The sequence below is a fragment of the Coregonus lavaretus genome (assembly GCF_964263955.1).
Source record: "Coregonus lavaretus genome assembly, chromosome: 10".
Classification (NCBI taxonomy): Eukaryota; Metazoa; Chordata; class Actinopteri; order Salmoniformes; family Salmonidae; genus Coregonus; species Coregonus lavaretus.
In genome coordinates, this window is record NC_139997.1 from 5,456,367 (window position 1) to 5,481,082 (window position 24,716).

Consider the following 24,716-nt stretch of genomic DNA (forward strand, 5'->3'; position numbering starts at 1 on the left):
GAGACACTCCTGTTCTCTAGTCAGTGTTGTCGAACCACTACGTGACTAAGACTCACTTGCTATTCATCTCAAGACTGATATTCAAAGTTGTTGAGTAGCTTCAAAGATTTCTAGAAAGGTACATTGAATGGGCACAAGGTCAACTCGCATTCCTTCCTTTCTTTCCCTGAGTTTGGGGAAATGGGATTTATTGCAAATCAAACAAGTTAGAAAAAAGTTTAGATTTGAGACCTCTAAAAAGGCAATCAGCTGTTCGTGCGCGGTGGTTAGCTATTCGTCATATTCAATCCTGCTGGTTAGCAAGTCAACAATAATAAGGAATGATTGAAAGTACACTAGTAGCTAGTTCTTCTGAACAAAGTTAAACTACGGTTAACGTTACATATCAGTATCAGGTTAAAACGCAAAAGCTCGTTATAACAGTCTGCGAACTGCTAAATAAGAGCTAGTTAGGCATCCCACTAACACGTTATTTCCATCTGACACTGCCTGGTTGGCTAAGAGTTAGTGAATTATCAAACTTCTGACTTGCCAATTAAATGCCTAGCAGCTAAATTCGTGTGTAACGTTTGCTAACTAGCTAGTTAAACTCGCAGGACCACACATTACATAAATGGGCAGTTATTTTATTATCCAAAATGTTGTTAGCTAGCAAACTATCTACACTTATTTTAAACACGATGGAATTGTTTTTAAAATTAGCTAACTAATGTTAGTAGCTAGCGCACAACCTCATCGGCTATCTAAAAATACACTGACATCGTCGATCAGCTGGTTAGCAGCGGCACCAGCTTGCTACCTAAATCACACCACAGCTGTGGGAGTGAGCAGGCTACTTCCAGCTGATTCCACCTTCTTCGGCTTGGATGGCTACGCTAGCTGCGTTACCATACAGTTTTATTACGTTTAAACGGCAAAATAACTTTGCCAAACTCCGTTTGTTACAACACCGCTTCTAGCGATATCCAAACGTAGTTATCAAAGTAACAAGCCAAAGTCAACTTTTGGACTAGAGTCTCTTAGCTAGCTATGGCTATGCTGTGTCAACTGATTGAGCTAGCTAAAGCTAACGTTATCGTTCGTCTGCTTACCTTGAGCGAGCTGCCATGGTGCGCCTCAAAAAACAAATTGCAAGTTGCTTGCCATGTGTTTCTGACAATCCGTAATTGGATAATCTCCCCTCTTGATTACATTGTTTACCTGTCAAATGCCATCTAAATCTTTACATAAAATAACTGTCTATAAATTGTTCTTTCATAGTTCTCTGCTAGTAACTGTGCGTGTAGATCTTGGTCTCAGCGCATACTGGGTTCTTCTATTTCATGCAGTCATGCGGGGGACGCAGTGGAGTCTGATTCGATAGCTTTTGTATCTAAACAGAAAAGCAACGAGCAATAAACACGTAACGACTGTTCATATGTTCTACTTATATCCAACTAGTTTATTTTTTTAGATGTATATTATAGAATGTGTTTTTTTCTGTCGCGTTTTTCAATTGTCAACTTTAAAAACAAAGTTTGCACAGTTCCCCCTGCACGTAGGAAATAGTACAGCCACACCATTCCTATTATGGACATGTTATTATTCTCTCTGAATCGCCACCTAAACTATTGCCAGGGATAGCATCAGAAGTTTGATTGTATATCTGAACTGAACATGTCATTAGACACCACAGGCTTCCGCTGGATACAGAATCATACTGAAAGAGTTCATCTTAATTTCCCCCAGTTAAGTTATAATTGCTGATATATTTTATGATTATGTGGATATTTAAAATAGGCCTTGCTATAAATGAATCTAAGTTATTGATAAATGTGAAGAATCTATCTGATAATGGCATCCCATAGATCCTGAACAACATTCCAATAGTAGGTCTCTATAAATTGTATTTTCCTAGGGACACTCCTTGAATTGAATAGAGTGATATGAAAAACAAGTGCAATGGAGCCTTAATGGGTAGGCCTATAGTTCATACTGTGTAGCAGGAGAGAACGAATGCCCCCTCTCATTGAAGCCACGGAAGTTCAAGGCCGAACGCGGTACTGCAGTATTGTTTGCAGAAAACAGGATCCCCCATTATAGACAGGTTGATTGTCTAGTGACAAAACAGAGCGTGCGCAACTATAGGGGCATTTTAGATTGTTTTTTACATTTACATTTGAGTCATTTAGCAGACGCTCTTATCCAGAGTGACTTACAGGAGCAATTAGTGTTAAGTGCCTTCCCCAAGGCACATGGACAGATTTTTCATGTAGTCGACTTCGAGAATTCAAACCAGCAACCTTTCAGTTACTGGCCCAACTTCTTAACCGCTAGGCTACCTGCCAACATGTAAACTATATTTTGTCACTAATGTTTATTGAAAATATAAATACATTTGCACAATGAGCGCTTGTCTCTCAAATACATTGTTACAGTTGTTGGTTAGCTAGCTAGTGAATTTGAGCTATATTAGCTTTGAAATGAAATCTGTCAAAACACCTCAAAACAAGACATGGTATCAAGAACAAGATTAAACAAGCCACTTAAGATTCCCCACATGGCAGTTTCTTGTCATTCTTACTAACAATCTGGCCATCCAGAATCACAACAACACACTTCTTCCCCATGGACGAGCGCACATCGTTTTTCGTAATGTTGCCAGCTAACCCATCTATAGTGAATGGACAAATGGCAATCTTCGTGGAAAATCATTGTGTAAATACAAAAAAAATTCCAAGGCAATCATAGTACCAATAATTGCTTCTAATACACCAGATGTACAGTACCAGTCAAAAGTTTGCACACACCTACTCATTCAAGGGTCTTTCTTATTTTTTACTATTTTCTACATTGTAGAATAATAGTGAAGACATCAAAACTATGAAATAACACATGGAATCATGTAGTAACCAAAAAAAAGTGTTAAACAAATCAAAATATATTTTAGATTCTTCAAAGTAGCCACCCTTTGCCTTGATAACAGCTTTGCACACTCATTAGTAAAAATAAAGAAAAACCCTTGAATGAGTAGGAGTGTCCAAACTTTTGACTGGTAGTGTACATCTGGTGTATGAGAAGCTGGTTGAGAGAATGCCAAGAGTGTGCAAAGCTGTCATCAAGGCAACGGGTGGCTACTTTGAAGAATCTCAAATATAAAATATATTTTGATTTCTTTAACACTTTTTTGGTTACTACATGATTCCATATGTGTTATTTCATAGTTTTGATGTCTTCACTATTATTCTACAATGTAGAAAATAGTAAACATAAAGAAAAACCATTGAATGAGTAGGTTTGTCAGACGTTTGACTGGTACTGTATGTCCTTGAACCGATTATTTTAAAATCACACACAGAAGAAGTTAAACTGATCATTTAGATGCTGTACCCCGGGCCGGCCTTCCACTTGAGTTACTCAATTTTTCATCCGCTGAGTTGACAAATAAAAACAACTGATCCGACTGTTGTACTTGACATTACAGCGTCCATTTGTCACTTGGCTCTAAACCTTGAAAGTAAGTCTTTTAAAAACACATACTAGATTCGTATCAGTTATTCCACAATTACCAGTTCACCACAGCTGAGAAAGAGAGCCTCACCAAAAATGTATGTTCAAATGTAACCTATGAACTCACTGTATTGTATGTGTAACTACCACGGATACAGATTGATCTGTGATTGGGGACAGTAAATCCTCATTGCTCAGGTAAGAAAATCATTTGAAAGGCAACTATACTGTATGCTGTATTAGCCTGGCTCTTACCTAACCTGATGTGAATGAAGCACCGTGTTTAGATTCTACTGGATGTCTCTCTGGCTGACAACACGTGCACTGCTTTTTTTTTCATAGCTAGGGCTGTTGTGGTCATGTGATCAGGTCAGGCTTCTCTGTTGAAAGCTCTTAAGCCCTTTCTCTCCTCACCTCCACCATGGTGGAGACACAGAAAATCCCCAGGTCTTTGAGGCTGGAGCCAGTAGGCTACATAAGTGCATGGCACTGTAGCATAGTGGCAGCCTGACCCACACAGAGACAGACATAGATAGACAGGATAGCCTACTACAGTCTGGTCTGTCTATCACCCTAACCAATCTGTTTACAGCTGGAGCCAGAGACAGAACACACATCCAAACCTGTCTGTTGGGAGAAGCTGTGACACTACTGTGTCACTGAGCGGACCAGCAGCCATTGAAATGAATCACTGGGCCATTAGCCAGCCAACTGCTCTTTAAAAAAAAAAAAGTTTTGTTAGATGCAACAGAATGTTGTGTAAGATTGTTTTATGGCAGTTATTTGAACTACACTGAACAAAAATATAAACACAACGTGTAAAGTGTTGGTCCCTTGTTTCATGAGCTGACATAAAATAACCCAGAAATTGTTCATGTGCACAAAAAGCTTATTTCTCTCAAATTTGGGGAATAAATTGGTTTACATCCCTGTTAGTGAGCATTTCTCCTTTGCCAAGATAATCCATGCACCTGACAGGTGTGGCATATCAAGAAGCTGATTAAAAAGCATGATAATTACACAGGTGCACCTTGTGCTGGGGACAATAAAAGGCCACTCTAAAATGTACAGTTTTGTCACACAACACAATGCCACAGATGTCTCAAGTTTTGAGGGAGCGTGCAATTGGCATGCTGACTGCAGAATGTCCACCAGAGCTGTTGCCAGAGAATTGAATGTTAATTTCTTTACCATAAGCCGCCTCCAATGTCGTTTTAGAGAATTTGCCAGTATGTCCAACCGGCCTCACAACCGCAGACCACGTTTAAGGCGTCGTGTGGGCGAGCGGTTTGCTGAAGTCAACGTTGTGAATAGAGAGCCCCATGGTGGCGTTGGGGTCATGGTATGGGCAGGGATAAGCTACGGACAATGAACACAATTGTGTTTTATCAATGGCAATTTGAATCCACAGAGATACCGTGACAAGATCCTGAGGCCCATTGTCATGCCATTCATACGCCGCCATCACCTCATGTTTCAGCATGATAATGCACAGCCCCATGTCGCAAGGATCTGTACACAATTCCTGAAAGCTGAAAATGTCCCAGTTCTTCATTGGCCTGCATACTCACCAGACATGTCACCCATTGAGCATGTTTGGGGTGCTTTGGATCGACGTGTATGACAGCTTGTTTCAGTTCCCGCCCATATCCAGCAACTTCGAACAGCCAATGAAGAGGAGCGGGACAACATTCCACAGGCCACAATCAACAGCCTGATCAACTCCATTTATTTTAATTTGTAAAAAAAAATGTATTTCACCTTTATTTAACCAGGTAGGCCAGTTGTGAACAAGTTCTCATTTACAACTGCGACCTGGCCAAGATAAAGCAAAGCAGTGCGATAAAAACAACAACAACACAGAGTTACATATGGGATAAACAAAAACGTACAGTCAATAACACAATGTTGTTTTTGGTGGACGGTTGTTGTGTTTGGTCCTGTGTTCTCCCTGGCGTCCTTTCCCCCTTGCGCCAGGTGTGGGATGCAGGCGCGCGCTCGGCCCCTATCCTCCGCAATCAGCCATGTGGAGTGCGTTTTTGTGTTTGGAAAAGTCTGGCGTTAAGTGAGTGAGAGGGGAAATGGTTGCATATCCCAGAACCAACGGGTGTCTATGAGCAGGGGTTGTGAGAAGGAGCTTTCAATTTTGTGTAGATGAGGGATATACATTTTTAAATACAGTATACATCTAATCTATTTTTTTATTGTCCTATCATGATGGAACGATCCCCAACCCTATATCCTGGACACCCACCTGAGCGACCCATACACCAAAGAGAAGTTCCCATCTGTTTTATGGACCTGCTGTGAATTGCCTATATGCAGCCTAAACAGAGAAATAAATGCGGTCAGAGACCTACTTGAGCAGCACCGCCCCCTCAAGATTCTGAGCCTGCCTGGCAGGGTTGGTCCTACAAAGCCAGAGCCCCCGATGGGGGAGCATAATATACAAGGAAATTCTCAAAGCTGCTAATGAGAACCTTGACGACCTTGTACCTAGCCGGTGGGGATTCCGGTGGGGTACCCCCACCCAGGTAGTGGCAGTGCTGGCAACACTGGCTGCAGTAACCCATGGGGAGGGGGTCACACTTGGACAATCAGAGAGGGGGCTTACTATTGTGGCCCAAGTGGCACAAAATAATCAAAGGTATGACTGCACGGAGATGCTTGGGAAAATGGTTACAAAGGGGGACCAGAGTGTTTGTGTCTCAGGTGAAGAGGGTGGATCTGATCTCCATCACCTAGGACTTAACATAGATTAAATAGATTAATCAAATCTCACATTGTTGTTCACTTTTGAATCGCAGTGGTTGTTTGCTGAAGTGGTAGTTGCTTGTTAAAAATGTAATGTAATACAATGGCAATTAGGATTATAGGTTAAAATCCTACGCATGAATGCCGACATTATTACACACATTAATTGATAATGATGGAAAATAAGATATGCAAGACATTTGAATATATATTTTTTAAATAGCTATTGAGGTGAGAACATTGGAAATGCTTTTGGCGGTTGACCTGCTTCTGTTTTGTGGGTGGCACTATGTGATGTTTTCGATGGATGGGTCCTTGCCCTTTGGGGGCATAGGGATCCGGGGGGACAGGGGTGGTATGCTGATCACTGGGATGACGGCCCAACTTGGGATGGGGAGGGGTTTTAGCGGGGGAATTAGTGGAGAACAATTGAAGGGATACTTAGTAGCAATGCAAATATCATGGTACAGCTACATGGACACTCAATCACCATGGAATTTTCTATTGGTAAATTTACAAACATATATAATGACGAATAGATTTGAAACTTGTATCTCATTATGGTATGTGGTGAAATAAGTATAGCCAGTTATAATTGTAATGGCTTAGCAGATAATAACAAAAGAAGAACAATATTTACATGGCTCAAAGAGAAGGAATATAATATCTATTGTTTACAGGAAACCCATTCAACAATTCTCCCATGGGCTAAGAAACTCAAAAGGGGTGATCATATTAATTAACAGTAATTTCGATCCGAATGTGCAAATTGTCCAAACAGATACGCAAGGTAGATGGATTATTTTAAATATGTTATTGGACCATAAACAAATATGGCTCATTAACCTTTACGGACCAAATAATGATGATCCACACTTCTTTGAAAATATATAAAATAAATTATCGACCTTGCAAGCAATTCAAGACTCTATTATTATGGTGGGAGATTATAATACCGTTTTAAATAGGTCAATGGACCGTAAAGGAAATCACACTACAAACAATCACCCTCATGCTCTTAAGGAAATTGTGAATGTCATGGATACATTAGAACTAGTAGATATATGGAGGCTTAAATATCCTGATCTAGTGAGATATACATGGCGGAGACTCAATCAAGCTAGTCATCTTGACTTCTTTCTTATGTCATTCTCGTTGGCACCAAAAGTTTAAAAAGTGCTGATAGGGGACAGAATGCCGTCGGACCATCATATAATTGGCTAATACATTACTCTCACTGAATTTCCACGTGGGCGAGGATATTGGAAATGTAATCAAAGCCTATTGGATGATAACTTGTTTTTAACTAGGACAGAGGAATTTATAACTGATTTTTTCCGACATAACATAGGTACAGCAAATCCCCTTATTGTATGGGACACCTTTAAATGTGCCTTTAGAGGCCATGCAATTCAGTACTCATCTTGAAAACAAAAGCAATTTAGGTCAAAAGAGTCCACACTAACAAAGGAAATAGAAGGTCTAACAGAACAGAGAGATGGCAATAAAAACTATAACATAGAGGCTCAGAATAAAGTAGAGGAAAAACAAAAAGAAATGGAGAAACTTATTCAAGAAAGATCAAGTGTAATATATTATAAAAATAAAGCAAATTGGATGGAAAATGGGGAAAAATGCACCAAAATATATTTTAATCTTCAACATAGGAATGCTACCAAAAATAATTAATTGAAACTGGTTACAAATGACGGAGTCACCCATGATTCACCAAATTATATTTTGAAGGAGGAAACAAAGTACTTTAAGCATATGTTTTCATTTCAGGCGCCTCCATCTCCTCTAACTGAAGCAAATTGTAGAGATTTTTTTTCTATTGATAATGTAAAATTAACAGCCATACAGAAAGACTCATGTGAAGGTGAAATTACAGAGGAGGAACGTCTGGATGCAATTAAAGACTTTAAGTCCGGGAAAACTCCAGGGTTGGATGGCATACCAGTCGAGGTATACCAAACCTTTTTTGATATACTCAGAGGACCGTTATTAGCATGTTTTAACCACTCCTATGTAAATGGTAGATTATCTGACACTCAAGAAGAAGGTCTGATTTCACTATTACTGAAACAAGTGGAAAATATAAAGATCCAGTCCATTAAAAAAATTGGCGGCCCCTTACACTTCAGTGTTGTGATGCAAAAATTCTAGCAAAATGTATAGCGCATAGAATTTAAAAGGTATTGTCGGACATTATTCATTCTAATCAGACAGGTTTTTAACATGGACGATACATTGGAGATAATATAAGGCAAGTACTGGAAACAATAGAACACTATGAAAAATCTGGGAAGCCAGGCCTACTATTCATAGCAGACTTCGAAAAGGCATTTGATAAAGTACGACTGGGGTTTATATATAGATGCCTGGAGCATTTCAATTTTGGACAATCTCTAATAAATTGGGTTAAAATCATGTATAGTAACCCTAGGTGTAAAATCGTAAATAAGGGCTATTTCTCAGAAAGTTTTAAACTGTCAAGAGGAGTGAAACAAGGTTGTCCACTATCGGCATATCTATTTATTATTGCCATCGAGATGTTAGCTATTAAAATCAGATCCAACAATAATATCAAGGGATTAGAAATCCAGGGCTTAAAAACAAAGGTGTCATTGTACGCTGATGATTCATGTTTTCTTTTAAATCCACAACTTGAATCCCTCCACAGCCTCATAGAGGATCTAGATACATTTTCTAACCTCTCTGGATTACAACTAAATTATGATAAATGTACTATTTTACGAATTGGATCACTAAAAAATAAAATTTTTACATTGCCATGTAGTTTACCAATAAAATGGTCTGATGGTGATGTGGATATACTCAGAATACATATCCAAAAGGAAATAAATGATCTCACTTCAATAAATTATATAATAGAAAGTTAGCAAAAATAGATAAGATCTTGCTACCATGGAAAGGTGGGTGCCTGTCAATTTGTGGAAAAATCACCCTGATTAACTCTTTAGTATTATCCCAGTTTACCTATTTGCTTATGGTCTTGCCTACGCCTAGCGAACTGTTTTTTAAATTATATGAGAAAAAAATATTCCATTTTATTTGGAACGGCAAGCCAGACAAAATTAAACGGGCCTATTTATATAATGAATATGAATTAGGAGGACAGAAATTATTAAATATTAAAGCATTAGACCTATCACTAAAAGCTTCAGTCATACAAAAATTATACTTAAATCCGAACTGGTTCTCTAGCAAACTAGTAAGATTGTCTCACCCAATGTTCAAGAAGGGACTTTTTCCCTTTATTCAGATTACAACCCCTCACTTTCAGGTATTTGAAAAGGAAATAATCTCCCAAATATCACTATTTCTAAAACAAGCCATAGAAAGTTGGTTGCAATTTCAATTTAATCCTACAGAAATGACAGAACAAATATTGCAACAAATATTGTGGTTAAACTCAAATATACTAATTGATAGAAAAACTTATTTTTTTAAAAGAAAAAAGGTATAATCTTCGTAAATGATATTGTCAGTAGGAATGGTGAAGTTATGTCTTACATGCAGCTAACAAAAACATATGGAAATGTCTGCTCTACCCAAAATTACAACCAAATAATTGCAGCATTACCGCGAAAATGGAAGAGGAAAGTGGAAGGAGGAAAAAGTAAGGAACTTGTCTGTCGGCCTTGCATTAAAGACCAAAATTGGTTAAAGAAAATTGTGATAAATAAAAAAGTTTACCAGTTTCATTTAAGGACCAAAATATTGACAGCCGTCCCATATAGAATGCAAAATAGTTGGGAAGAGATTTTTGACATACGGATTCCATGGCATAGTGTTTATGAACTGATACGCAAAACGACGCCGGATTCAAAACTTAGAATTGTTCCATTTAAAATATTATATAAAATTCTTGCTACCAATATAATGTTATTTGTATGGGGGATACAATCTTCCCAGCTCTGCAGATTTGGCTGTGAAGAGACAGAATCATTAGATCATTTGTTTTGGTACTGTCCATGTGTAGCTTGTTTCTGGACACAGGTCCAGGAATGGCTGAAGGATTGCAATATTTGCATGGAGCTGACCCTGCAGATAGCACTACTGGGTGATCTGAAAAGTCATAGTCAATCAATCAATAATATAATAATACTTTTAGCAAAGATGTTTATTTTCAATTCACAAACTGTAGAAACAATGAGAATAGAAAGGTTCAGAACTTTTGTAAAACATCACAGTACAGTTGAAAAATATATGGCAAATAGAAATCCAATATGGATGGTGTTAAGAGATAGATGGGAGGTGTTGAATGGAGCTGAAGGATGGGACTAATAACAACAACTAACAACAACAAGATAACTAGTGTAAGACATGCTGTGTCCATAATAAGTATATAGGTTATATATTGTGAGCTTTTGTGAAAGAGCACAGTTAGAAAGACATGGCATATAGAAGCAAACCGGATGGACATCATGAAAATGATCGGAGGAAGTTCAGGAGTAAAAACAAACAAAATATAATGATTGACTGTGTCCATAAAATGTATATAGTATGTATAAGCATGAAGTAGAGCCCTAAGCATTGTTGTTCACTAGTTTACTCCAATTAGGGAGGGGATGGTGGGGTTGGAAAGTAATAAAGGGAAATAGCAATGACAGGGATTGGAATATTAAATAACATTTATAGTAAGTATAGTATTTAAAAAATGATAAAACGATGTAACAAGAAAAGATAACAAGCAGAATAATACATCTTCAAATACAACTAATTAGAACATGGCTTTTTTGGCGGACGGTTGTTGTTTTGGCGGACGGTTGTTGGGGTTGGTCCTGTGTTCTCCCTGGCGTCCTTTACCCCTTGCGGCAGGTGTGGGATGTGGGTGCGTTTGCACGCTCGGCCCATTTCCTCCGCAGTCAACCATGTGGTGTGCATTTTTTGTGTTTGGAAAGGTGCGGTGTTAATTGAGTGAGAGGGGAAATGGTTGCATATCCCAGAGCCGACCGGGGGTCTATGAGCAGGGGTAGTGAGAGAGAGCTTTCAATTTTGTGTAGATGAGGGATATACATTTTAAAATATAGTACACATCTAATCTAATTTTTTATTGTCCTATCATGATGGCATACCTGCCAACTTTTTAAAAAACCTTGGAGTGAGATTTTGTCCTGGGTCCGCCTGGGTCCTGCAGTCGGTGAAAAGCAATTGCACTGCCTGCGTCTCAGAACTGCGGCCGCCTTGATCTCATGAGGATATCGTTGCCCACATGTGCATGACGTCAGAGAAAGTCGGGATCAAGTCGGGATCAAGTCGGACACAAATCTAACCAGCATGCATTGGGCGGTGATTGCCGGTGATCGATTCTGCGCAGACCTGGCTCATCTCAAATGAGCCTCTTGTCTATGATCTGTCGGCATGGTTATACTGGCCTGTGGCCTTCTTGGAGGCCTTGATGATATCGGAGGGGGGCTCCCATTTGAAGCAGGGCTCCAGATTGGCCATTTTATGGTCATTATTGAGGACAAGGTGCCATCCAATGCTTGGCTGTTTCTTCTCTTGGTTTTGTTCAGTCCCACAACTGAAAACACCCTCTCAGCATCTGCGTTTGCATGGGGCAACACCAGGACAAGCTTGGCGATGGCAGCAAGCCTCTCAAATTATTTGGCTCCTGTCACCTATGGTAAATGCACCAAAACACAATGGAAAAACATACCTTGATTTTTGATTGATTAATACTGTAAGTATACTGTAGGTTGATCCATTAACAAAGTTCAGATAAAAACACGCATAATTTGCAACATGCATGACACATATATGCATGCAACAATTTTAAGCAACAGATGTAGCCAAGCCACACCTGCCAAAAGGAAAGTCAAAAAAGGAAAAAATGTTTACCTTATGCTTCCGGGTTGCCATTTCAGCCAAGAAGCTTTCCATTTCATTTTCGTCCTGCAGGGATATCATTGGCATGGTCTGATAATTTAGAAACTCCTCACCCAGAAGGTCATGCTCCTCTGGCCCATGGTATGGGAGGAGATGGGGAAACCTATTTATGAAAGTAGAGTTACAAGTTGTTACGTTTTAGGTATATAGTCATCAACCAGCAGCAGTTCATACACATCTTTGAGGAGAATCCACATAAGAATATCTCATGTGCAGTTTAGGAGTGAACACACCTCATCATAAAACACAGGGTATTTTAGCTAAGATGATAGACAATAATTAGAGAAAAAAAACTAACCTTTCAACAAAGTACAGGACATCTTCGATGTCACTTTCAGCCCTTTGCCGTACATCTACAAATTGTGCGTGCTTGATCAGTGGCTCTTCCAGTGGCAGCTTCTTAAGTGCATAGTCCACAGCACTTGTCAGGAAACACAACACAGCTTCATGAAATGAATCCACCTGCTGTGGTGTGATGTCACCCTCGTCGAGTAATCTGTTAAATTTAGCCCTGGTTGTGAACCCAATGTTCAACTTTCTTCCTGTCACAGATACAGCATATCGGTATAAGGTACAAGGCTAAAGTGAAAGTTGGTACGGTGGCTTGGAAGAACAGCAGGTACACTTCTGTCATGGGGTCAGTGAATGTCTGCACAAGTCTACTTCTATTGCACACATTTCCTGTATTTATGTTAAATTCTTACCTGTTCGAAATCAGCTGAGTTTACATTCACCACACTAAATCATGTTCACACGCACAAACAAATAATTTCTTTCAAGATTTAAAGTTTAAGAGAGTGAGTACTCAATTGGACGACATTTCATTGTTACATACCTAGTCTCAGCTCAGCTTCTTATCAGACTTCTTGAGGTAGTGACCGTTTCTTCTCCTGTTGTCTTTTTCTGTCGCTAACTTCGGGGTGCAGCGCATATGGTTCAGTGGCGCTCATCAGCGCCATCTACCGTCGGGGAGTTTGAAAAAAGGAACGAACGAGTCTCGGCCGATTCTTTTTGCGTGAGAAATTGGATGTGTGGCGTGTGAAAACAGGCAAAAACGTGTGTCACACGGCGAAAGCGTGAGAGTTGGCAGCTCTGTGATGGAACGATCCCCAACCCTATATCCTGGACACCCACCTGAGCGACCCATACACCAAAGAGAAGTTCCCATCTCTTTTATGGACCTGCTGTGAGTATGCAGCCTAAACAGAGAAATAAATGCGGTCAGAGACCTACTTGAGCAGCACCGCCCCCCTCAAGATTCTGAGCCTGCCTGGCAGGGTTGGTCCTACAAAGCCAGAGCCCCCTGATTGGAGAGCATTATATACAAGGACATTCTCAAAGCTGCTAATGAGAACCTTGACGACCTTGTACCTAGCCGGTGGGGATTCCGGTGGGGTACCCCCACCCAGGTAGTGGCAGTGCTGGCAACACTGGCTGCAGTAACCCATGGTGAGGGGGTCACACTCAGACAATCAGAGAGGGGGTTTATCATTGTGGCCCAGGTGGCACAAAATAATCAAAGGTCTGACTGCACGGAGATGCTTGGGGAAAATGGTTACAACGGGGGACCAGAGTGTTTGTGTCTCAGGTGAAGAGGGTGGATCTGATCTCCATCACCTAGGACTTGACATAGATTAAGTAGATTAATCAAATCTGACATTGTTGTGAATTTCTGCTCAATCTTGCATGCTTTCTCAATCAGCTGTAACTGTATGTGTACTCGTAAATCAGGTCCTTTCTTGAGTTGGGCTCTGGGGTATAACAACCGTTGAGTATCTGATTTTATGGTGGATTGTGGAGGAGGGGGGATGAGTGTGTTGGAGTATGTGAGTATGTGCGTGTGTGCTTGTCCGGCATCTGTTGTGGGGTGGTGGGGATGTTGGGGGGGGGGGGGGGTATGGGATGGACCACTGTAATTATTTGCTAGGATAATAATTGCTTATCAATAAATTAAATGTAATACAATGGCAATCCGGGTTATATGTTAAAATCCTACGTATGAACTGCCGACATTATTACGCATATTAATTGATAATGATGGAAAATAAGATATGCAAGATATTTGAATAGATATATATTTTTAAATAGTTATATATAGAGGTGACAGCATTGGACATGCTTTTGGCGGTTAATCTGCTTCTGTTTTGTGGGTGGCACTGTGTGCTGTTTTCAATGGATGGGTCCTGGCCTCTCGGGGCCATAGGGATCCGGAGGGACGTGGGTGGGATGCCGATCACTGGGATGACGGCTCAACTTGGGATGGGGAGGGGTTTTAGCGGGGGAATTAGTGGAGAACAATTGAAGGGATACTTAGTAGCAATGCAAATATCATGGTACAGCTATATGGACACTCAATCATTAAGGTATTTTTTAATGGTAAATTTACAAACATATATAATGATAAATAGACTTGAAACTTGTATCTCATTATGGTATGTGGTGAAATAAGTATAGCCAGTTATAATTGTAACGGCTTAGCAGATAATAACAAAAGAAGAACAATATTTACATGGCTCAAAGAGAAGGAATATAATATCTATTGTTTACAGGAAACCCATTCAACAATTCTAGATGAAGTTGCGTGGAAAAAGGAATGGAGGGGGGGGGGGCGAAATATACTTCTCCCATGGGCAAAGAAATTCAAAAGGGGCGATGATATTAATTAATAGTAATTTCGATCCGAATGTGCAAATTGTCCAAATAGATACGCAAGGTACAGTGGGGAAAAAAAGTATTTAGTCAGCCACCAATTGTGCAAGTTCTCCCACTTAAAAAGATGAGAGAGGCCTGTAATTTTCGTCATAGGTACACGTCAACTATGACAGACAAAATTAGGGAAAAAAATTCAGAAAATCACATTGTTGTCATGATTTAACTGGATTTGAACCCAAATGCAGACAACTACACCAAGCCAGAGAAGGTTTAACAGGTTTATTTACAATGTTCAATTAGTCCAGGTTTCCAATAATAGGGGAAGAGCAAGTCCAGGTTACAGGGAGGGTAACAGATCCAGGTCAGGGCAGGTGTGGTACCGTAATGTCCTAGTGTCCGTGGTGAGTCCAAGAGGGAGGTCCGGTAGTGGAAAGCAGGATGGTGGTGGCAGGAGTGAAGCGGAGGCAGGAGTCAGGTTCCAATAATCTGTGGCACAGGAGAAAAGTAAATAGAACAGGCCAAAAACACAAAGAGCGAAAACAAACAGGTTGAGTCGGCAGCGAGACTAACATGGTCGTCTTGACTATGATCTGACGATGAGTGGTAAGTTTGACCGGGTCTTAAAGGCTGAGGTGATTATGGTGAATGAGCTGCAGCTGGAACCCTGACTCCCGCACACCAGACTTCACTCCTGCAATCAAGGACAGACAGAGGGGAGGGGAAGAGCAGAGAGAGAGCTACCTAGCAGCAGTAGGCCTAACAATTGTAGGATTTTTTAATGAATTTATTTGCAAATTATGGTGGAAAATAAGTATTTGGTCAATAACAAACGTTTCTCAATACTTTGTTATATACCCTTTGTTGGCAATGACACAGGTCAAACGTTTTCTGTAAGTCTTCACAAGGTTTTCACACACTGTTGCTGGTATTTTGGCCCAATTCCTCCATGCAGATCTCCTCTAGAGCAGTGATGTTTTGGGGCTGTCGCTGGGCAACACGGACTTTCAACTCCCTCCAAAGATTTTCTATGGGGTTGAGATCTGGAGACTGGCTAGGCCACTCCAGGACCTTGAAATGCTTCTTACGAAGCCACTCCTTCGTTGCCCGGGCGGTGTGTTTGGGATCATTGTCATGCTGAAAGACCCAGCCACGTTTCATCTTCAATGCCCTTGCTGATGGAAGGAGGTTTTCACTCAAAATCTCACGATACATGGCCCCATTCATTCTTCCTTTACACGGATCAGTCGTCCTGGTCCCTTTGCAGAGAAACAGCCCCAAAGCATGATGTTTCCACCCCCATGCTTCACAGTAGGTATGGTGTTCTTTGGATGCAACTCAGCATTATTTGTCCTCCAAACACGACAAGTTGAGTTTTTACCAAAAAGTTATATTTTGGTTTCATCTGACCATATGACATTCTCCCAATCCTCTTCTGGATCATCCAAATGCACTCTAGAAAACTTCAGACGGGCCTGGACATGTACTGGCTTAAGCAGGGGGACACGTCTGGCACTGCAGGATTTGAGTCCCTGGCGGCGTAGTGTGTTACTGATGGTAGGCTTTGTTACTCTCTGCAGGTCATTCACTAGGTCCCCCCGTGTGGTTCTGGGATTTTTGCTCACCGTTCGTGTGATCATTTTGACCCCATGGGGTGAGATCTTGCGTGGAGCCCCAGATCGAGGGAGATTATCAGTGGTCTTGTATGTCTTCCATTTCCTAATAATTGCTCCCACAGTTGATTTCTTCAAACCAAGCTGCTTACCTATTGCAGATTCAGTCTTCCCAGCCTGGTGCAGGTCTACAATTTTGTTTCTGGTGTCCTTTGACAGCTCTTTGGTCTTGGCCATAGTGGAGTTTGGAGTGTGACTGTTTGAGGTTGTGGACAGGTGTCTTTTATACTGATAACAAGTTCAAACAGGTGCCATTAATACAGGTAACGAGTGGAGGACTGAGGAGCCTCTTAAAGAAGAAGTTACAGGTCTGTGAGAGCCAGAAATCTTGCTTGTTTGTAGGTGACCAAATACTTATTTTCCACCATAATTTGCAAATAAATTCATTAAAAATCCTAAAATGTGATTTTCTGGATTTTTTTTCCTCAATTTGTCTGTCATAGTTGACGTGTACCTATGATGAAAATTACAGGCCTCTCTCATCTTTTTAAGTGGGAGAACTTGCACACTTGGTGGCTGACTAAATACTTTTTTCCCCCACTGTATATATATATGTATGTATGTGTATATATATATATACAGTGGGGAGAACAAGTATTTGATACACTGCCGATTTTGCAGGTTTTCCTACTTACAAAGCATGTAGAGGTCTGTAATTTTTCTCACTTCAACTGTGAGAGACGGATTCTAAAACAAAAATCCAGAAAATCACATTGTATGATTTTTAAGTAATTAATTTGCATTTTATTGCATGACATAAGTATTTGATACATCAGAAAAGCAGAACTTAATATTTGGTACAGAAACCTTTGTTTGCAATTACAGAGATCATACGTTTCCTGTAGGTCTTGACCAGGTTTGCACACACTGCAGCAGGGATTTTGGCCCACTCCTCCATACAAACCTTCTCCAGATCCTTCAGGTTTCGGGGCTGTCGCTGGGCAATACGGACTTTCAGCTCCCTCCAAAGATTTTCTATTGGGTTCAGGTCTGGAGACTGGCTAGGCCACTCCAGGACCTTGAGATGCTTCTTACGGAGCCACTCCTTAGTTGCCCTGGCTGTGTGTTTCGGGTCGTTGTCATGCTGGAAGACCCAGCCACGACCCATCTTCAATGCTCTTACTGAGGGAAGGAGGTTGTTGGCCAAGATCTCACGATACATGGCGCCATCCATCCTCCCCTCAATACGGTGCAGTCGTCCTGTCCCCTTTGCAGAAAAGCATCCCCAAAGAATGATGTTTCCACCTCCATGCTTCATGGTTGGGATGGTGTTCTTGGGGTTGTACTCATCCTTCTTCTTCCTCCAAACACGGTGAGTGGAGTTTAGACCAAAAAGCTCTATTTTTGTCTCATCAGACCCCATGACCTTCTCCCATTCCTCCTCTGGATCATCCAGATGGTCATTGGCAAACTTCAGACGGGCCTGGACATGCGCTGGCTTGAGCAGGGGGACCTTGCGTGCGCTGCAGGATTTTAATCCATGACGGCGTAGTGTGTTACTAATGGTTTTATTTGAGACTGTGGTCCCAGCTCTCTTCAGGTCATTGACCAGGTCCTGCCGTGTAGTTCTGGGCTGATCCCTCACCTTCCTCATGATCATTGATGCCCCACGAGGTGAGATCTTGCATGGAGCCCCAGACCGAGGGTGATTGACCGTCATCATGAACTTCTTCCATTTTCTAATAATTGCGCCAACAGTTGTTGCCTTCTCACCAAGCTACTTGCCTATTGTCCTGTAGCCCATCCCAGCCTTGTGCAGGTCTACAATTGTATCCCTGATGTCCTTACACAGCTCTCTGGTCTTGGCCATTGTGGAGAGGCTTATGTCATGCAATAAAATGCAAATTAATTACTTAAAAATCATACAATGTGATTTTCTGGATTTTTGTTTTAGATTCCATCTCTCACAGTTGAAGTGTACCTATGATAAAAATTACAGACCTCTACATGCTTGGTAAGTAGGAAAACCTGCAAAATCAGCAGTGTATCAAATACTTGTTCTCCCCACTGTATGTGTATGTATGTGTATATATATATATGCGAGAAAAAAACTAAAACATATGGGGGATTGGAAGTGATGCAGACAATTACATTGATGGAAGTTACAATCTACCTGCAATATTAAAGCTGATCTACCCCCTAAAAAAAAAAACACAATAGAAAAATTGAAAATCTATATACAGTGTGTGCAAATGTAGTAAGTTATGGAGGTAAGGCAATAAATAGGCCATAGTGCAAAATAATTACAATTTAGTATTAACACTGGAGTGATAGATGTGCAGAAGATGATATGCAAATAGAGATACTGGGGTGCAAATGAGCAAAATAAATAACAATATGGGGATGAGGTAGTTGGGTGGGCTAATTTCAGATGGGCTGTGTACAGGTGCAGTGATCGGTAAGCTGCTCTGACAACTGATGCTTAAAGTTAGTGAGGGAGATAAGAGTCTCCAGCTTCAGAGATTTTTGCAGTTTGTTCCAGTCATTGGCAGTAGAGTAGAAGAGGTGTTGGCTTTGGCTCTATGCTAAGGAGAAGGGTTGTGCTGCATGAGGCAAATGGTGGTCAAACCAGATACTGACTGGTTTTCTGATCCACACCCCTACCTTTTTATTAACGTACTGTATCTGTGACCGATGCATATCTGTATTCCCAGTCTTGTGAAATCCATAGATTAGGGCCTAATGAATTTATTTCAATTGACTGATTCCCTTATATGAACTGTAACTCAGTAAAATCTTTGAAATTGTTGCATGTTGCGTTTATATTTTTGTTCAGTATAGTTTAATGATTTCGTATGTCGCTTTAATTCACCAGAAGGTGTTAGGCAAGTGTGTAGTTTCAATATGACTCAAAAGCTATAATCCTTTAGGACAAAGAAGAAAAACACTTTTTCAATACTTGAAACCCTTTGGCGCCCTTTTCTAACCCCACACATAGTCATTTGAGCAGCGGAGGCTGGTGGGAGGAGTTATAGGAGGACATGCTGATTGTAATGGCTGGAATGGATTAAATGCAACGGTATCAAACACATCAAAAATATGGAAACCACATTTTTGACGTTCCATTGATTCCATTCCAGCCAATACAATGAGCCCGTCCTCCTATAACTCCTCCCACCAGCCTCCACTGAATTTGAGCCTGTGTTGTGGCAAGAGCAGAGCTAGTCAGTTTTTCCCACACAGCAGAGAGAGAGAGAGAGAGAGAGAGAGAGAGAGAGAGAGAGAGAGAGAGAGAGAGAGAGAGAGAGAGAGAGAGAGAGAGAGAGAGAGAGAGAGAGAGAGAGAGAGAGAGAGAGAGAGAGAGACACTTGACCACTGTGACTGAGCCAAAATTAAGAAAATCCTTGACTATGTACAGACTCAGTGAGCATTGCTATTGAGAGAGGCTATGTGCACACTGCCCACAAATGAGGTGGAAACTGAGCTGCACTTCCTAACTACCAAATGTATGACCATATAAGAGACACATACAGTGCATTCAGAAAGTATTCAGACTCCTTGAATTTTACCACATTTTGGCACATTTTGGCACATTTTGTGCCTTATTCTAAAATGGATTAAATTGTTTTTCCCCCTCATCAATCTACACACAATACCCCATAATGACAAAGCAAAAACAGGTTTTTACAAAGTTTTGAAAATGTATAATATAACATTTACATAAGTATTCAGACCCTTTACTCAGTACTTTGTTGAAGCACCTTTGGCACCGATTATAGCCTTGAGTCTTCTTGGGTATGACGCTACAAGCTTGGAACACCTGTATTTGGGGAGTTTCTCCCATTCTTCTCTGCAGATCCTCTCAAGCTCTGTCAGGTTGGATGGGGAGCATCGCTGCACAGCTATTTCCAGGTCTCTCCAGATATGTTCGATTGGGTTCAAGTCCGGGCTCTGGCTGGGCCACTCAAGGACATTCAGAGACTTGTCCCGAAGCCACTCCTGCATTGTCTTGGCTGTGTGCTTAGGGTCATTGTCCTGTTGGAAGGTGAACCTTCGCCCCAGTCTGAGGTCCTGAGCGCTCTGGAGCAGGTTTTCATCAAGGATCTCTCTGTACTTTGCTCTGTTAATCTTTCCCTCGATCCTGACTAGTCTCCCAGTCCCTACCACTGAAAAACATCCCCACAGCATGATGCTGCCACAACCACGCTTCACCGTAGGGATGGTGCCAGGTTTCCTTCAGACGTAATGCTTGGCATTCAGGCCAAAGAGTTCCATCTTGGTTTCATCCGACCAGAGAATCTTGTTTCTGATGGTCTGAGAGTCTTTAGGTGCCATTTGGCAAACTCCAAGCGAGCTGTCATGTGCCTTTTACTGAGGAGTGGCTTCCGTCTGGCCACTCAATCATAAAGGCCTGATTGGTGGAGTTCTGCAGAGATGGTTGTCCTTCTGGAAGGTTCTCTCATCTCCACAGAGGAACTCTGGAGCTCTGTCAGAATGACCAAGGCCCTTCTCCCCCGATTACTCAGTTTGGCCGGGCGGCCAGTTCTAGGAAGAGTCTTGGTGGTTCCAAACGTCTTCCATTTAAGAATTATGGAGGCCACTGTGTTCTTGGGGAGCGTAAATGCTCCAGGCATTTTTTTGTATCCTTACCCAGATCTGTGCCTTGACACAATCCTGTGTCGGAGCTCCATGGACAATTCCTTCGACCTCATGGCTTGGTTTTTGCTCTGACATGCACTGTCAACTGTGGGACCTTATATAGACAGGTGTGTGCCTTTCCAAATCATGTCCAATCAATTTAATTTACCACAGGTGGACTCCAATCAAGTTGTAGAAACATCTCAAGGATGATAAATGGAAACAGGATGCACCTGAGCTCATAGCAAAGGGTCTGAATACTTATGCAAATAAGGTATTTCTGTTTTTTAAATGTAATACATGGCCAAACATTTCTAAAAAGCTGTTTTCGCTTTGTCATTATGGGGTATTGCGTGTAGATTGATGAGGATTTTTATTTATTTAATCCATTTTAGAAAAAGGCTGTAATGTAACCAAATGTGGAAAAAGGGAAGGGGTCTGAAAACTTTCCGAATGCGCTGTATTTCCCTCAGATCACACAGACCCATAAAGAATTTGAAAACAAATCAAACATTGATAAACTCCCATATCTGTTAGGCAAAATACTGCAGTGTGCAATGACAGCAGCAAGATGTGTGGCCCGTTGCCATGAGAAAAGGGCAACCAGTGGACTACAAACAACATTGTAAATATCACAAAATGTATCAGTTTTTTTTATCTTCCCCCACTATTCTTACTACAACTATTTGCACATTTATTTATTTTTTTATTTATTTAACCTTTATTTAACTAGGCAAGTCAGTTAAGTACAAATTCTTATTTACAATGATGGCCTACACCGGCCAAACCTGGACGACGCTGGGACAATTGTGCGCCACCCTATTGCTAAAACACTGTACATAGCTGATAATATAACACTTGAAATGTCTTTATCTTTTTGAAACGTTTGTGAGTGCAATGTTTACTGTTCATTTCTAATAGTTTTTTGTTGATGTTGTCTTTGTTTATGCTCACTTTTGTTTATTGTTTATTTCACTTGCTTTGGCAATGTAAACGTGTTTCATATGCTAATAAAGCCTGATTGAATTGAATTGAATTGAAAGAGAGAGAGAGAGAGAGAGAGAGAGAGAGAGAGAGAGAGAGAGAGAGAGAGAGAGAGAGAGAGAGAGAGAGAGAGAGAGAGAGAGAGAGAGAGAGAGAGAGAGAGAGAGAGAGAGAGAGAGAGAGAGAGAGAGAGAGAGAGAGAGAGAGAGAGAGAGAGAGAGAGAGAGACCCCACTGCACAGTTAGGGGCCAGAGAGAGAGAGAAAGAGAGAGCTATTTCACTTGCTTTGGCAATGTAAACGTATGTTTCCCATGCCAATAAAGCCCTTAAATTGAATTGAATTGAGAGAAGGAGGGGGAGACCCCACTGCACTATGTGGTAGCATTGATTGGGTAAAAAGCCTCCCACACAAATACATCCCTCCCTCCACCAAAGCAAAGCCACATGCAGGACAGGCTTATTGACCCAGGCTTGGGGATTGTGTTGGGTTTTTGCACACACATTTTTACACTGCATTTCCAGTAGTCTCTCTGCTCTGTGTTGGGGGGGGGGGGGGGGGGGGTTGTGTTTTCCAAAGGAAGCTGGCCCTGTGCCACAGCGAAAGCATTGCTTTAGTGTCTCATGGAGGATCTTTAACACCAATCAGCACGACAACCCTGGAATCAGCATGACAACCCTGGAATCAGCATGACAACCCTGGAATCAGCATGACAACCCTGGAATCAGCATGACAACCCTGGAATCAGCATGACAACCCTGGAATCAGCATGACAACCCTGGAATCAGCATGACCACCCTGGAATCAGCATGACCACCCTGGAATCAGCATGACAACCCTGGAATCAGCATGACAACCCTGGAATCAGCATGACAACCCTGGAATCAGCATGACAACCCTGGAATCAGCATGACAACCCTGGAATCAGCATGACAACCCTGGAATCAGCATGACAACCCTGGAATCAGCATGACAACCCTGGAATCAGCACGACAACCCTGGAATCAGCATGACAACCCTGGAATCAGCATGACCACCCTGGAATCAGCATGACAACCCTAGAATCAGCATGACAACCCTGGAATCAGCATGACCACCCTGGAATCAGCATGACAACCCTGGAATCAGCATGACAACCCTGGAATCAGCATGACAACCCTGGAATCAGCATGACAACCCTGGAATCAGCATGACAACCCTGGAATCAGCATGACAACCCTGGAATCAGCATGACAACCCTGGAATCAGCATGACAACCCTGGAATCAGCATGACAACCCTGGAATCAGCACGACAACCCTGGAATCAGCATGACAACCCTGGAATCAGCATGACCACCCTGGAATCAGCATGACAACCCTAGAATCAGCATGACAACCCTGGAATCAGCATGACCACCCTGGAATCAGCATGACAACCCCGGAATCAGCATGACAACCCTAGAATCAGCACGACAACCCTGGAATCAGCATGACAACCCTAGAATCAGCATGACAACCCTGGAATCAGCATGACAACCCTAGAATCAGCATGACAACCCTGGAATCAGCATGACAACCCTGGAATCAGCATAACAACCCTGGAATGTAATGGAGAGATAATCTTAGATGGTAGCTAAATGCAATTGATTCCAATGTGTTTTTTGAAGTCTTAAAATGTGGAATGTTCCGTTTTGGGGGAGCCTTAGATTTAGATGTAGCTAATGTTCCCCCAACATCGGACACCCCCTAATTTCAGACACTCTCTTCAGTCCACTTTAAATGGACTGTAAAATAATGGTACGTTTTGCGACTAAAGACACCCTTTCTAGCTAGCTGACCACAGATTTTCATTGCAATTTATGTAAGTTAAGTTAGGTTTTGAGAGTTTTCAAAAATATATACACATTTTGTGTGACATTCTGTATATTGTAAAATTCGACTGCGCGACTGACCACACATCATTTAATATCCAACTTTTTACCTCTGTAATATAGCTAACAGATTTTCTAATGTTGCTATCTTAGTTGTTAAATATTGATAGAACTGCTAAGTAAGTAAAAAGGAAAGAAATTGTAAGCGTTAGATAACACATATCACGGGGGTGTTTTGCACAATCTGCAAAAATTTACTTTGAACTTTGAACCATGAACATTTTGACACATATCACTGTTGGCTATGTTTCGTCTTACAACAGCTACATAGAGGCAGTATTTAGTCAAATGTTACAATGCATGCATCAATATTAAACTAATTGGGACACACATTTTCATTACAGATAACATCAAACAAGAAACGTGGGGACACTTTCAGTTATCGTGAAACCTTTCATCATCACCTTTCAGTGCCTTAGCTTTGAAATGTAAATGCTTATACATATTCAGATTGAGTTATCTTTCTAAAATGTTTCTAGTATGCCAAGTTATTTGGCTACATGTATTTACCACCACAGCATGGAGAAAGTCAAGAGGAAGCAGTGGAGTGAGGTGGACATGTTCCATGCCATGGAGGACTGCGGGGCAGGGATGGCTATCCGCCAGGCTGCCAAGGTTAGGCATCTTTTGTTTTTAGGAGATTACCACATGTATGTGAATTGTATCTGCTAGTAACAGTTTTATTTTCTTATCTACCAAGGTGCATGGTGTACCTCGGCAGACCCTGGCGGACAGGCTGAGCGGCCGGGTGACCCATGGTTATC

General features: G+C 41.3%; 1 protein-coding gene across 2 annotated transcripts in view; it reads right to left on the minus strand.

The window, feature by feature from the left end:
• The window catches only part of LOC311136564 (AF4/FMR2 family member 1-like), a 92,594-nt gene extending 90,984 nt beyond the window's left edge, over positions 1-1,610 (minus strand). For both annotated transcript variants that reach the window (XM_084170748.1, XM_084170747.1), the window contains exon 1: positions 1,092-1,610. In XM_084170748.1, the coding sequence (XP_084026874.1) occupies positions 1,092-1,108 (17 nt within the window). In that variant the 5' untranslated portion in view covers positions 1,109-1,610. The remainder of the gene's footprint in view (positions 1-1,091) is intronic.
• Positions 1,611-24,716: the final 23,106 nt, after the last annotated feature.